Here is a 15,977-nt window from a genome sequence, read left to right on the forward strand (position 1 = left end):
TATATGATAAAAGCAAATAATAGGAGATAAGTATTGTCATGAAAACTAAATATTATAAGAATAACTTTCAATTCCCTTGTCTCATACGTCAAACCCCCTGCTTAGACTTTTAGGTTGTTCTATTTTGTTTTCTTTTATTTTTGGATGTATCCCTCATTTGCCAAAAAAAAAAAAAAAAATTATAAGAATAATAACGTGTAGCTTAGAATTTTTTACCAAAAAGAAAAGTCTTTGACTGTTGAAATATTATTCAAGTAAACAGATTCATTATTTTTTTAAAAAAAATATGATTTTTTTTTTCAATTTCTCCCTTTAATAATGATTGACTAATTATAATATATATTGTATGCAGAAATTTGAAAATGGATGAGAGTGGTATTAAAGTAGTACCATCCACAATAGATCTTAATATGGAGTATCAAGGTGAAGACAGTGAATAGGATAGTTCCGATATGGACTTTGATATTAATTCGGAACCGGATTTTATTTGTGACGAAGTGAATGAAAATATTGATGTGTTGAGAGATGATGATGATACAAATGGAACTAATGAAAGTCATCCTATGCTAGAAAAACTTGCTCCTCCAAATGTAGGGATGATTTTTGTGTCTTATGAAGATGTCATTGGGTATTATCATGAATTTGGAAAACAAAATGGGTTCCAAATGAAAATTAGAAGTAGAGAAAATGTCAAAGGTACTGAATGTGGTAATAAGTATGATTGCACAAGGTTGAGGCTAGTATGTAAGAAAGAAGGAAAGTTTGTTCCTAGGGGGAAGGATTCATCAAAGCCTACACGAAGTGAAGTTACCGGTTGTAAAACTAAAATTACAGCTACATTTGACAAAAGTAGCGGGGAATGGAAACTCACCACGATAGTGTTAGAGCATAACCATCCCATAGACCCTTCAAATTCTAAATTTATGCGGAATTATAGATTCATTAGTCCACATAACAAGGATATTATACTAACTAATGAAAAGGCAGGAGTACCTATTGGAAGAAATTTTGCTACATTTGCGGTACGATATGGAGGATTTGGTGCAGTTCCCTTCTCTGAAAAAGATTGTAGAAATTTGGTTTCTAAGCATAGACGTTTGTGCCTTAAAGAAGGAGACTTTTCTGCTATGGAGAAGCATTTCATGGATGTGTCTACTAAAGACAAAATTTTTTTCTACAAGTATGACACAAGCGTTGGTACACTTAAAAATGTATTTTGGGCGGATGGGAGATGTAGAGCTGCATATCGTGATTTTGGAGATGTGGTATCATTTGATACGACATACTTAAGAAATAGGTATAGGATGCCCTTTTGTCCTTTTATAGGAGTGAATCATCATGGTCAATCGATATTGCTTGAGTGTGCTCTAATTTCGGGTGAGGACACGAAAAATTATATTTGGTTGTTTAAGACCTGGCTAGCTTGTATGTCGGGAAAAGCTCCAAATGGTATTGTCACAGATCAATGCATGGCTATAGGTAAACTTCCTACCACTTTATAAATAACTTGCATAACTTTTTCATTTATATATTTGCATGCATGAATTAATAATGTGTACAGTAAATAACTTGTTGTGTATATATATTTGCATGCATGGATTAATAATTTATACAGTGAATAGTTTGTACATTTTGCTAAGCTTTTATTTGGTTTTGTTGTGTGTAGCTACGATTGATAACAACATTACCCAAACTTATGATGAATGATTAAGTTTTAATATATATATCTCATTTTTCCTTAAAAAAAAGTGTATTTGCATAGTGATAGGCATAATATTATACTAATTAATCTTGCTTTATTTTATAATAAATTATATATGTGGTGTTTGTTGGTAATTAGTATCTAGAATTTGTCTGTATTAGTGATAGTATCTACCTTGATGTTGTTTTGAAATTATTAAATATTCTATTTACCTCAGGGAGTGCTATTAGGGAGGTATTTCCAAACACAAAACATAGATGGTGCATTTGGCATATTATGAGAAATGCAAAAAAGCACTTGAATTTTCATGAAGATAGAGATATAATCCGTAGAGAGCTGCGTCGGACTCTCCATGATTCTCTTCATGTTGAAGAGTTTGAGAAAAAATGGAAGGATGTTATTGAAAAGCATAAGTTACAACAAATTAATTGGTTTAACGAGATGTTTAATCTAAGACATTGGTGGGTTCCCATATATTTCAAAAATGACTTTTGGGTTGGAATGTCTAGTACACAACGTAGTGAGAGCATGAATTTTTTTTTCAAAGCATTTGTGAACCTTAATACTACATTGAAAGAATTTGTTGAGCAATATTGTCTTGCATTAGGAAAACGAGCCAATGAGGAGGAAAATGAAACATTTCGTTCAATGAATAAGCCAACCCTATGCTTCACCGAATTTGTGAGCGAGAATGTATTTCAACGTCTTTATACCTCAAAAAAATTTGAAGAGTTTCAAGAACAAGTGCGTATGGTTACATATACAAGTGCAACTAAATCCCATGATAATGGAAGTGTTTGTGTTTATGATGTAGTGACCAAGAAGGCTAAATGGCCGTGCATACAAAAATTTAAAGTGACCTTTGACCGTGATTCATATGATATGAAGTGTGATTGTAGAAACTTTGAATTTAGAGGGATCATGTGTTGTCATGTGGTTCGTGTATATCATGAGGAGGATATATTATGTGTTCCTGAAAAGTATATCTTAAATCGATGGAGAAAAGACTTGGTTAGGGACTACACAAAAATTGTAGTGCCATATTTTACACCGGACAAAAATCCACATGCAAAGAGATATTTAGCATTGCATAAGGAATTTGAGGAAATTGCCTCTATGGCAACAATTGATGATAAACCATACTCTTCTCTTTTGGAGAATTTGGTTAAATTGAGGCCACAAGTGAAAGCATTGGTTGAAGAATCTCAAGAACTACCCCGGATTGTGAGTACACTTGGTAAAGTTTATGGAAGACACCCCTCACTTAGAGGTGAAGTTGATGGAGATAATCAAAGGGAAAATGTAGATAATTAACAAAATGTCAAAGATCCAGAAGATCGTAGAGGAAAAGGAAAAAAACCAAGTCATAGAAAAGGGTATGACTATGACAAACAAACTACGAAATACAAGAAGAATGCTAGTCAACAAACAAATGAACAGGTATATATTAATAACATCTTTTTCAATCTAATGTTTCATATTGGTTTTTCATATGAGTATATTTAACTTAAGCATTAACTTCCCTTATCAGATGTGTATACTTTTATTTTGTAATACATTGTCTTTCTATTTTAATAGGAACGATATCAATTAAGTGGGATGCCCTTTTCAATGATGTCAAACTATATGGCTAGCTCTTCACAAGTAAGTTGATTTTTAGTGAATTTTTAGGCCGCTGTTTCAATATTATGCTAAATGAAACTAAAATGCATTTTTGGTTATCTAAACAGGATTATAATCGATATGGACATAATATGAATTACAATCCTTCTTCTCATGTGGCTCCAGTACGTTACATTTTCTCAATTTTATTATTATTTATTCCTTTATAAAAGGCAAGGATTATACATGATGTGTATAATAATTAGTTGAAGCAAAAAGTTTAATTTTTCCTTGCAGGTTGTACGACCCAATATTGGTACATATGCAAATTTTATGACTACTAACCCTCCAATGCATACAACGCCAGTAAGTTACGGAGTATTTTGTTGAGAAATTATTATTCCTTATTTTGTTGCTATTTTAGATTCCAAAGAGTTTAAATTTTTTTTTTTTTTTTTTTTTTTTGTGTTGTATTTCATAAGTTTGCTGGACACACAACAACGAGACCAAGTGAGTGACTAAAAAAAATCTAGCTTATCATAAACTAGTTACGTTTAATTATATATCTATATGTATTCATGTATGTTTATATCTTCTTTGACAAACATTTACAGGTTACAGCTATTTTGGCCCACGAGTAGGAGAAAAAAGGTTCCAATTCAACTGACGGATAAAGTCGAGCAAACTGGACAATGGATTATTTAAGAATGACTAGTTACTTATTTATATCATTTGAGTATTTGATTAAAAAAAAGTACAATTTTACTATTGGTTTTTTTTTGGATAATGTACAATTTTACTATGTCATTCATCTTATAATCCTTTGTGGTGAACGTTTTATCATAATAATTACTTTGACTAATTTTATGAAGCATATCCTTTTTATTTGTTATGCTTTCTTATTTTAATTAGCGGTTAAGCATATCTTTTTTTAATGAACAGATCAATTAGCTACAATATTATGTATCTAAATATTCCTATAATTATGGCTGATATAATTCTATAACCGTAGAATATAAATTGTGCAATCTTTTTATATGTTAATCTTTGTAGATATATATGCATACTTATCTAAATTAGCGGTTAAAAATTGTTTTTAATTTTAGAAAACCTTTAAAGAATATTTTATATACACTAGCATATTCCTAGAATTATGGCTAACATGATGCATTGATGCTAGCATGTACGTCAAACGTTTATTTTATTTTATTTTTTTAAGGCAGACATGTACGTCTATAATAAAAATTTGTTGTGGATTTTTTTTTTTTAAAAGAGATGTATGTATATCTTTGTAAGGTAGACAATTATGCATACTTTAATAACATAAACAAGATTAAGATATGTTCGTCTTTGTAGTTTTTCTTCATATAAAATAGTCACGATTTTAAAATGTCAAAAATTGTAATTTAACAACAACTCGAGATATAAAATCAAGTTTGAAACAGATTGAACAAAAAAAAATTGTAATTTAACTTATAAATTTTAATCCTTAAACATGTAAATTGTAATTAAAAACCCACTCAACATGTAAAATTTAAATTCAACTCACGATTTTAAAAATACCTTATTTAGAGAACACATTTTACAATTCTATTGCAATTCACTAATTTTCATATACCTTGTATTTTGTTTTATCTTGTTTCTATTAATTTTTTTTAATACAACTTCATGGAATAAACTGACGACAATAGAATTATTGACCTACCTCATGACAATGAAAAGAAAACAACAGAAGAATGAAAACATAAATAGAAATAAAAACCATGTTAATTAAATAAAAACATAATTCTCCATTAATCTCAAAACCGATGACCATAGACAGTACAAGACTTAGTACGACATGACATTGAAATAAAACATCCTTACCCTATGAAAGCACCAACACTCAAAAAAACTGGGGTTCCTTATGAACAGTGTGCTGACCAAATTGTCCCTGTATTTGTACTTGCAATTCCTTATCTACAGTGTTGTGACTGATTTGCCCTCAAAAAATTCCATGTGCATCATTGACTGAGCACATGGGTGGTCTCTCTCCTCCATACCTTTCAGTCTCTCTCCTTCCTCAACTATCCTCTGCTTGCCAGAAAATCTCCATATTTCAAATGTCAGTTTTCTCACCATATCTTGTTTGATTCCATTGAAGCATACTCCGACTTCTTATCAAGAAAATGGTAGATATGAGAGAAATAAGTAATTTTTCGGTTTGGCAATATTATCGTGGTGTTGAAATGGTGGCGGATCTGAGCAACCGCTTCTCTATTTCCTTCATGTATCCTCAAATAAATCATCAACGAATCAAGGTAATTCCTCTTTTCTTCATTTCAGCTGTAAAATTTGCTACCCTTTTAGGGTTAGATCTAATACTCAATTTCACAAATTATTGGGTCTGTTAAGAATTTTTTCGCAAATTTTCTATCCTTTTAGGGACGAAAGTTTGGTGGTGTTGGAGATGGTGTAACTTCGAACACCGACGCGTTTCGTAAAGCTATTGGGTATTTGAAACGTTTCGAGAATAAAGGTGGGTCCCAGCTTAATGTTCCTCAAGGAAGATGGGTTATTGGAAGCTTCAATCTTACTAGCAATTTCACGCTTTTTCTTGAAAAGGGTGCTGTTATTTTGGGATCTCAGGCATGTAATCTCCATAATTCCAATTATTTTGATTTGATTATTTTTTTTTTACTATTTTTCAGTTGGGTTCTTTTGTAATTGATGATTTGCATGCTTTAATCTCTCAATTATTTTGTGGGTTATGATTGAGTGCATATTTGATTAGCTTTTCATGAGATTTAATTTGCTTTTTATAAATTTTGCAAGTTTACCCCATTAGGAAATGCAAGCACAATTCCTCTTCTTGAATGATTTAGCAAATGTTTTCATTGCACTGGGGTAATGATTTAGCAAATATAGTCAACGAATTTGTTTGCAAATGTACCCCATTTCAATCCATTGTTTTGGGAGGTCTATTGTTTTGCATGCTGTGTAAGAGTGTTTCTCTTTTACAGCTTCTACTCAAGTTTTGGGAAGTGGGATTAAGGTTTTAAAAAAAGATTAATCTACTGTTTGGTTTGCTCAAGTGTTGGGAAGTACGGTTAAGGTTTTAATTTTAAAAAGATTAATCTGCTGTTTGGTTTCAAATCAAAACAAGCACATTGCCCTGGAATGTACCACAAAGTCTCTTTGTTGGAACTATCGAGAACCTGGCCACACAGCCAGCAGCTGCCCTAATGAGGGCATTTGCCACAGGTGTGGCAAGGGTGGTCACCAGGCCAGGGACTGTCATGTCCCACCACCACCACCCGGTGATGTGAGGTTGTGCAACAGCTGTTACAAACAAGGCCACCTTGCACCAGATTGTACCAACGAGAAGGCCTGCAACAACTGTAGGAGGACAGGTCACCTTGCTCGAGACTGTACTAATGAACTTGTCTGCAACCTGTGCAACTTGTCAGGACACGTAACAAGAGGTTTCCCTAAGGCAAATGATCTTGCTGGGAGAGGAAGTGTGGTTCGAGGTGGTGGTGGTGGTGGTTACAGGGATGTTGTATGCAGGAACTGCCAGCAGCTAGGGCACATGAGTAGGGACTGTGTTACACCAGTGATCTGCAATATGTGTGGAGGGCATGGTCATCTGGAATACGAATGTCCTTCAGGGAGGTACTTGGATCGCTACCCCAGGAGGTACTAATTGTTGAAGCTTACCGTGTGATGGCTATCCATGAGAATTAGGTGTATCGGCATATTTTTTGCCAGTTAGTTATGTTACTAGAATCTTGAAGTAGACTTTGTATAGTTTCAGCTGAAGTTTTAAGTTGACAAGTTTCAAATTGTTCTTTGAGTGTTGTACTATTGAATGGAATGGAACTTTTAGCATTATTTGAAGTTTGTTGAAGTTGAGATTTGAAGAATTTGGATATTTCAATCTATTTTCATTTTATTTATTGCACAAAATTTATCAAGATTAATAAAAGTTATCTTGTTGCTTTGATCTCAGTTGTGATTTCTTTTAAAAGTTTGTTGTTTATTTGTTAGCTTCATTACAGATTTGACCCCTTTTCGTAGTAGGATACAGGTAAGTTTTATTGGCTTTGAAGATGAAATTATATTTTGAGAAATACTCAATAAACTTCAAGGTTCAATCTTGAGCTCTTCCTTATGGACCAGCCTTTGCTTGAAGATCATGCTTGGATGTAAACTATGGCTTGAATACGCTTGATAAATACATTAGCTGGTGATTTTAATATGCCTGTTTGGAGCAGCTTACACATACCTGGATCTGTGCTACCTACCTTGTCAAGGTACTATTACTAACCCTTGGAAACTGTCGCATTTCAAAACTTATGTGTGTATAATTCTTACTCCAATGTAATTATATTATGGTATCTCAGTAAGTTATGTAATTTGTATGCATTAGTCATAGGTAGCTAAAACATAAGTTCTTGTGATTTGGTGATGAGAGTGAGTGCAATATTGTCGTTGGAAAAATGGCCTGCTAGAGCGTTACCCCCAAACTTCTTATAGATTGAATCTGATTGTCAATAGGCAATTTGACATGTTAACAATCTAACTACAATTTTCTTGGGTTTTTAGGACATTTGTCTCCTATCAGTTGCCTAACTAATCGACAAATAGATGTCAGAAAAGCTTTAAACACTGAGAAGAGTAAAACAATATCTCACTCATCTAATCATCTTTCACTAAACACAGGGAAAAACCCGAAAAGTAAAATCGAAAGCAAAAGAAGCTTAACTAAGGTTTCAGAAGTTAACTCATAGGTCCCTCTGTATTCTCTTACTTGAAACATCCGCAAAGGTTTCTTATCAAGAAGCTTGCAGACTTAACCACCCTTAAAAAGCCAATAAAGAGTCATTTTGCTTACTGCAGACTAGAGATTTCTGCTGTACAACTCTGCTTCTGTTTCTGTTTCTGTTTCTGTTTCAATTGATTAAGTAATTATTAACAAGAAAGTGAAAAGATGAATCTACAAAAACATGTAGAGGCCACTCACATGCAGTTTGATTACCTAAAAAGCAAAAAGTAAGGCTTACAAGTTATAATATAAACAAGATTTGGAAGAATGTTGTTGGTAGGATGACAAAAGTGTGATCCAAGTTTTCTCAGTTGATTCTTCTGATTCAGTGAAATACTGACAAACAGCTGATTGTATGGCCACAACTTTTTTTAATGCTTCGTTTGCTTCCACTTATACTTTTGCACTCTACTCTCACATTATACAGTAACAGTACAGTTAGTTGAGGAGAATAGCTTATTTTATGTTGTAAAGTTTTTGTTAGGTAACATGAATAATACAATGTCTAGAGCCGAGTAGTTTGTGAACGGATTATCTCATTTACACCCCTATGGAACATACTACGCATATTGTTAGCTTGGCTGCTTGGAGTACATGCAGTGTTTGTGATTCATACTAATACGATGGTCATTAGAGGCGATTGTTTCAATTGTTGTTATGATTTCGATTGTGATCCTTATAGAATGTGAGATACTAACTCTGATTATTAACTGTTAACTATCATTGAATCGTCAAGGATGATGTTTGGGATGAACTACTTGAATGAACTGACAAGCATGGTTTGCACATTCTGATATATAATACTTCCCTATTAGACATCTAAGCCATTAATTGAAGTGCTGCTGGTTGTTTCAGTCTATTATTCAGATTGAAGCTTGGCGAAAAACTAAGAAATATGAGTACATATTATCATATTGCGTATTCTTTAGTGATAAAATATGACACTTTTGCATACCATTTTTTATATTGCTGTTTGATACAGTACATATTTCTCATGAATTCTATCGATCGGTTGTAGCTATGAGTAGACTTTGATCTAATTATTGATTGTAGTCATCAAGAGTCAATAAGACATGACAATTATAACAATAACAACACATAAATCCACATATAATTGATTAGAATATGTATTTATGTGCTTTAGTCTTTTTCTCTGTATTTTTGGTTGTTAGTGGTAAAGCAATTATCTCATAGATTAGGAATCTCCAAGTCTGAAGCAAATACAAAGGTCTGATGCAAACTGGGTTTCACGTGCAGCCGCTATTTACTCACAAGAACTACCATTAGTCATGTTCTCTTGTAAATTCTTTCCATAGTAAATAATAAAAAATGATTTTGATTTCATTAGTAGAAATAAACAAGAATTAATCACTTTTTATAGTAGTAAGTAATATGCCATATTAAATACATTATTATATGTCCCACACTTGTATTACTTGAGAATCTGCTAACCAATCAATATCAAAGTACTCCCTCCGTCCCAAATTACTCGCAACGTTTTGACTTTTTGCACTATTCACACATCTCACTTTGACCATCTTTTTTAGCTTTTATATAAAAGCCAATGTAATCATGTAATATGTTGTTGGGTCTATTTTAATGTATAGTTTCTTGAAATTCTGAATTTGATCCCTGGATGATAAGGATAGGAAAGAGGAATAAAATCAGGAGATAGCTGTATTTCCCAACTCTGATTGTATAAAGGCAAAAGCTAAACTATACAAATAATATTTATGGGTGATTGTTTCATAATTTGGTGATTATTTGACTGTTGTGGGTGCTAAATTATGATTCTTGATATGATTTGTGGGATTAGATTTTGGTTTATGTGCTTATTTGTCTATGTTTCTGTAATGCTTTATTCACTGGGTTTTGTTTAATTTTTACTGGTTATTACTCTGTAATATTTCAGCTTTCATTATTTATGTTATAGCCCTCTCACATATTAACTTAATTCTGTATTTGTGTTTTCTTTTCTCATATGGATATTACTTAATAGAGCTTGATCATGAACTCATTGATTAATTCTTAATTAGCATAACTTGCGTCCAGAACTTTACAATTAGATATGATCAGGATATAAAGAGAGAAAGATCTAAAGGAAACGAGAAAAAGAGTGAGCTAGAAGTGAATTAAGAGTTATTTCCTTCTCTCGGTTTTCTGTTATTTCTGATCTTGCTTAATTTTTGGCAAAACCAGAATCTGAAACCCAGGGATTCCCTGAAAGATCAGCAATTAACTCATCTTATGCTCTCCGGACCACGGCCACAAGAACTCACTGTAGTAAAAGGACAAGAGTGGTGGAAGGAACTGATGCAAGGAAGACTTCGGCAACGCGAACCACTCAAAAAAGAACATCTTAGGAAGCCTCAATCCAAAAATAATATGGAAGCTGAATTTGAGGCTGAAAATGACCAATCTGAAGTTACTGACAACAGTGTGCTTCCTGGTAATGGTTTTTTAGAATTTTAATTTGGATGTTATTTCCTGTTTTTGATTTCTGAATTTTGTTTCTACTTGTGTTGGAGGTGAGATTAAGGAAATTTCAAAAGTGGTTTCAGGACTAAGTGTCGAATTTAAAGGACAAAGTGAACCCCAGGAGAAGGTAGAGTAGCAAGTCAATGATGGGCAAGAAATCATTGATTTCGATGCACAAGAAGAGGTTACCGAGATGTCGAATGACAGTAAGAAGGTCGACTTCCACAGCTTCAGTCGGAGGGATCTCCAAAATCTGTGTAAGAAAAACAAGAGACTTGCCAACAGTACCAATGTTGCAGTGGCTGCTTTGCTTGAATATCTTGAAATTGTAAGTTTCTTTTGCTACCATGTCTTAATTTGGCTAATAATACCTAAACCGTACGTCTTAATTTTTGTATAGTTGACTTTGGAAGCCAATGACTACATTTATGTATATTAGGTGTGATCACTTGATAAAATTGGGTTGAATATGCCATTTATATATAAGAAGTTAATTTGTAGGTAGAGGGAGTATAACTTGATTCTATCGGGTGGGTGACAGGTTTGAGAAGGTGGGTATATGGGTCAGGGTGGGTGTGTATAGGGTGAATGGCTCTTAATTTATGCTTGGTCCATGGCCAATGGCTGGGTATATATTTCATGTCCTTTATTTACATCACTAACTTATGAACTCCTGCCCTTAGTGGTCTGCTGTCTCTCCTTCCGTTTCCCTGGTAATATGTGACATTGCAATCTTGCTAGAAGGGTGATGGGAGTGTAGAATCAAAGTTTTTCTTTATTTGTGATTTTTGTCATTGAGACAGGGACAAACAAAAGAGTGTTCGCACTGTCAGAGCCAGATGATGAAGCATCGAACAGGTGAACTTTATAGATTGGCATTAGAGGTAACCTTGCACACAAATCGTAAGATGCACCTAATAAAACAGAAGTAGAGAGACCTCCGGCACTAAAAAATCAGATGAACCTAACATATTAGCAGTAGAAGTTACTTGACTTACTTCTGTACCTGAATCTTCTATTGAGAGGCCTTAAAGTGCATCATATTATGGTATGGGTTCTATGAATCAAAAAATTCTCTCTTGTTTAACATTTATATTCACATTTACTGAAGTGCCTTGTTCTACCTTTGAATAATTATTTAGGTTGGACAGTTGAAGAGTTTTGTGTACAGAAGGATTCAGATCGAGCCAACTGCAATTGTGTGCTTGATAGGTTTTGGATGTTGAGCACGATATATTTAGGTGTCCTCATTTGGAGAATTTGCGGGTTGCACCCCTTGGATCCAAGCATAGTTTCACAAATAGAACATAGGAAGTTGTATAAATTCTTTTTTGCTACAAACTTGAACTATTACTATTTCTGAGGCAATGTATATAATTAACTTCCTCCTTAAGCTCACTATTTAATTTTTTTTTTCTATTGATCCTAATTATAGATCTTCTCCCTTAAAATTAATGTAATGATCTATGTGTCATACTTAAATTATTGGGCTATTAGATGACCATTTTGCCCTTGAATTATCCATTTATCTTCAAAAGTAAATATAATTCATTGCCTCTAATAAGAATACTGGCATATATGTAGAAATATATTAATGGAACCTGCTGTATAAATTAAGCGTGTATGCATATGATTGTTGTCATACTCTAATTAGAGCGATCGATACAAGAATTGATTCTCTATTTGCTAAGAACATGGATTCACATACAAATAAAAGACCCAAAACTTAAAGCATTAAAGAATAGTACTAAAAAATTAAGATCATATAATTGATAATTGAAGATTGAAGAATTAATACTCATATTATATTATCATAATAGCCCTAATCAATATGGGCGCAAATCAAGAGATCACTTCAGAATATTAGGGTGATTAGGGAAATTAGCTTAAGAAAGAAAATTAAGGCAATTATCTCAGGATGTCACAAAAAAAAAAAAAAAAAAAAAGGATAGTGAAAGAGAAACCACTTATACCAAGATGTTCAAGTACTAAATGATTGCTTACTTAATATAGCTTGATCATGAACTCATTGATTAATTCTTAATTAACATAAACTCGCCTCCTAAACTTGCAATTAGATATGATTAGGATATAAAAAGAGAAAGATCTAAAAGAAACGAGAAAAAGAGTGAGCAAGAAGTGAAAAGTTCAATCTAACAATTAGCTTTGGATAAGCTTAGCTTCTTTCAAAATATTTATTGATTAATTAATCAAAATTGACAAGTATGAGAAAGTCAAACTAAGGATTGTGCTCGAGAGTGATCAATAAAGAAAAGAAAGATAAATTAGAAAATCAGGGCAATTAGCTTAGGGGATGGAAAGAAAGAAACCATTTTAGCGAGAGAGACCACTTAAGAAAGATCCATCACCTAGGAAAGTTAGGGCGATTAGCTTATGAAAACGAAATTAGCTTAGGAAAAAGGCTTCATAAAATTTGAGAGAAAAAGAGACCACACAAAAAAGATTACTTAAGAAAATTAAGACAATTATCTTAATTTAAGAGAGAAAAAAAAAGCAACCACTTCAGAAAAATCATTTATGAAAATAATGTCAATTGGCTTTGAAGGGATGAGAGACCAATTACGAAAGATCACATAAAAAAATTGAGGCAATTAGCTTAGAAGTGAAAGAGCGAGAGATGAGTCACTTAAGAAAGATCACTTAAAAATTATGGCAATTAGCTTAGAAAAACAAAATTAGCTTAGGCAAAGGCTTTCTAAAATGGTAGATAAATAGATAGATAGAGAGAGACAGAGACCACTAAGGAAAACCATTTAAGTAAATCAGGAAATAATAGCTTAGGAAGCAACCTATTAATAGACTTGAGAGATAAAAGCCACTTACAAAAGATCATTGAGATAGACCACTTTTAACATAAAAAAAGGAGAGACAACTTAAGAAAGCCACTTTAAAAAGAAATAAATTTAGGAAAAAGAGTTACTAAATGCTAGAGCGACATAGAGAGAGATACCACTTTAGAAAATTTTCAATAAAGAAGAAAGAACACTCAAAAGAAATATCACTTAAGAAAAGAAAGATCAAATAAGAAAATCAAGATACCACTTAAGAAATCACTTTAGATAATCGGGCAACTAGCTTAGGAGAGGGGCATGATAATCGGGAAAATAAATAGAACGCACTCCATTTTTTTCCCTTACCAAAAACATTATTATCAATTTTTTTTTAAAACAATAACCATGCTCAATACTACTTTAGACACATATGTAACAAGCCCCCTAACATAAATTTCTTTTCAAACTCATTACATATTTGAAAAAAAGAAAAGAACAACCCCCACATTGCCGCACCTCAAGACAACAATTACACGCTAAAATTCCAACTAGCAACGTGCGCGAAGTGCGCGCAAAACACCCTAGTATAAATAAAAACATAAATAGAAATAAAAACATAATTGAAATAAAATCTTAAATAAGAACATAATTCTCCATGGCCATCTTAAACAAACTAAAAACCAAATCAGTCTAGATAGACAATCTCATGAATTTTGGTGGGCTGTGTAACTTCCCCGGTGGCTGTTGTAGTCTTTCCTCCCGGCGACACTATCACTCCAGAAACAAGTTCTCCAATTTGTTTAGTTTTTTTGGCAGAGGGAGGGGTCTTTGAAAAAAGCTTCTTTCTCAATTTGTTTGTTGGGTAAGGCTAGCAGTGGATCCATCGTACAAAGACTTCAAAGCAATTGGTGAAAGTGAAACAGATTTTGAATTCTCCATATCTCACCAAAGCTTTTTGAGTAAAAGACTGATTTTGTATGTAAAGTTTGTATGGGTATGAAACTTATTGGAAGGTTGTGTAATTTATAGGAAATTATCAAAGACTAGATTCAAAGTAAGAGTGGAATATGAAGTGTCTTCTCTTGTTTTTCAATATTTGATTTCATCTGGGAATTGTACAGAGGTGGATACCAAAAGTTTTTTCAAGTTTTCCAAAAAACTCCATTATTGCTAAGAAACATTGGGAAGGGGTCAATCGTCTGTTTGTTTTTTTATTATTATATTTATATTTTTTTTTGAGATAAATATTGAATAAATGGGGTATAACCGTTTTACTCTAAAAAAAAATATGTAGTGTAATTTTGGTTTTCTTTTCTATACAGTTGCGACATAATTACATGAATGGATTTTTTTGTTGTTTTTTTTTTAATTTTTTTTTCGTTTTTTTTTTTTAAATACAAGGTTTGCCTTTTTTAGGAAATTAAACTAAATACACCCTTTAAAAAAAATAAACAAAATACTAAATAATAACATATACAGGTCGTTAAAAAAATAACATATCAAATGGGAAACAAAAATTTTATCAAGTGTGTTTAAATTTGTTCAAAATGGAAGATGAAACTAATAAAAATGGGGGAAAAAAATTAAGCACATGAAATGGCAAAAAAAAAATTCACATTAAATATTAAGGTAAAGTGATTATTTTTTAATTGCTTTAAAAAAAAAGTGATTTTTTTAAATAATGAAAGAAAATGCGTTTAGTTTGTTCTAACTTTTTTTTTTACACGTAGATTTGTTCTAACTGAAAAATGAAGATAATAGAAATGAGAAAAAAATAAAATTTAGCATATGAACTGGGATTTTGGAAAAATGTAACAATTTATCAATACATGTTAAGTTAAAGTGATTATAACATAAATAATGAAACAAACTGCGTTTAAATTTGTTCAAACCAAAAGATGAAATTAGTAGTATACCGATGAAATTCATGTATACAAAGCTGGGAAAATACATAAAGGTTAGTTTAAAATAAAAAAAATAGTAAAATGTAACATTAGAATATATAATCTAAATAACAACACGAGATATAAAATGCGTTTAGGTTTGAAATCGTTCGGTTTTTATTTAGACCAATTCCAATCTTACCTGAATAATGATTGGATTTGGAAAAGTCGAGTCTAATCGAATCCTAATTTTGAAAACAGTTCATCTGACTTACTTCGAATTATAATCCGATTTGGATCTACTCATCAAAATTACTAATTGGATCTGTATTTGGTTTAGATTTGTATCATACTTTTGGATTTTGGTCTTTAATTACCAAGTCAATCATATGATTGCATCCCATGACATAATTTAGCTAGATTGACATCTAACCAAGCACATGTTAAGTTCTTTGACCTAGGTTTGATTAGGATTATTCGAGCTCAAGTCAAACTTAACTGAAGCTTCAATTTGGCAATTCGAGTTTTGCATGATCTAAAATTTTGATGCTATTGAAAGTCAGATCATATATAGGTGTCATGGATTCATAAGAACCTTCGATAGAAACATTCGATTGTAACAATATTCAAATTCAGATTCTAACAAACATGATAAATTTGGATCATATATGCAGCTGAACTGAACTGTTTGGAGATGAACTAAACTGAATAGA

At 32.3% G+C, this 15,977-nt stretch overlaps 3 protein-coding genes and 3 long non-coding RNA genes across 6 annotated transcripts; all 6 read left to right on the top strand.

The window, feature by feature from the left end:
* Window positions 1–452: 452 nt before the first annotated feature.
* On the top strand, window positions 453–1,707 carry LOC145633218 (protein FAR1-RELATED SEQUENCE 5-like). The gene is made up of 2 exons (XM_081685489.1): window positions 453–1,479; window positions 1,667–1,707. Exons 1-2 carry the CDS (start codon window positions 453–455, stop codon window positions 1,705–1,707), a joined length of 1,068 nt encoding a protein of 355 aa, XP_081541615.1.
* A 271-nt stretch (window positions 1,708–1,978) lies between these two features.
* Window positions 1,979–3,016, top strand: LOC145633219 (protein FAR1-RELATED SEQUENCE 5-like). The gene has a single exon (XM_081685490.1). It carries the CDS (start codon window positions 1,979–1,981, stop codon window positions 3,014–3,016), a length of 1,038 nt encoding a protein of 345 aa, XP_081541616.1.
* A 548-nt stretch (window positions 3,017–3,564) lies between these two features.
* LOC145631161 (uncharacterized) lies at window positions 3,565–4,163 on the top strand. The gene is made up of 3 exons (XR_014112358.1): window positions 3,565–3,670; window positions 3,787–3,814; window positions 3,919–4,163. It is a non-coding gene; the product is annotated as an uncharacterized LOC145631161 (long non-coding RNA).
* Window positions 4,164–5,365: 1,202 nt separating this feature from the next.
* LOC145632379 (uncharacterized) lies at window positions 5,366–6,066 on the top strand. Its single transcript, XR_014112549.1, has 2 exons — window positions 5,366–5,604; window positions 5,729–6,066. It is a non-coding gene; the product is annotated as an uncharacterized LOC145632379 (long non-coding RNA).
* Window positions 6,067–6,356: 290 nt separating this feature from the next.
* Window positions 6,357–7,289, top strand: LOC145633220 (uncharacterized; the record flags this gene model as incomplete). The annotated part of the gene is made up of 1 exon (XM_081685491.1): window positions 6,357–7,289. A coding segment is annotated over one exon (633 nt), but the record flags the coding sequence as incomplete, so codon positions are not given.
* A 3,867-nt stretch (window positions 7,290–11,156) lies between these two features.
* Window positions 11,157–11,974, top strand: LOC145632380 (uncharacterized). Its single transcript, XR_014112550.1, has 2 exons — window positions 11,157–11,637; window positions 11,732–11,974. It is a non-coding gene; the product is annotated as an uncharacterized LOC145632380 (long non-coding RNA).
* Window positions 11,975–15,977: the final 4,003 nt, after the last annotated feature.

Source organism: Chenopodium album, chromosome 5, assembly GCF_948465745.1.
Source record: "Chenopodium album chromosome 5, dcCheAlbu1.1, whole genome shotgun sequence".
NCBI classification, from domain to species: domain Eukaryota; kingdom Viridiplantae; phylum Streptophyta; class Magnoliopsida; order Caryophyllales; family Amaranthaceae; genus Chenopodium; species Chenopodium album.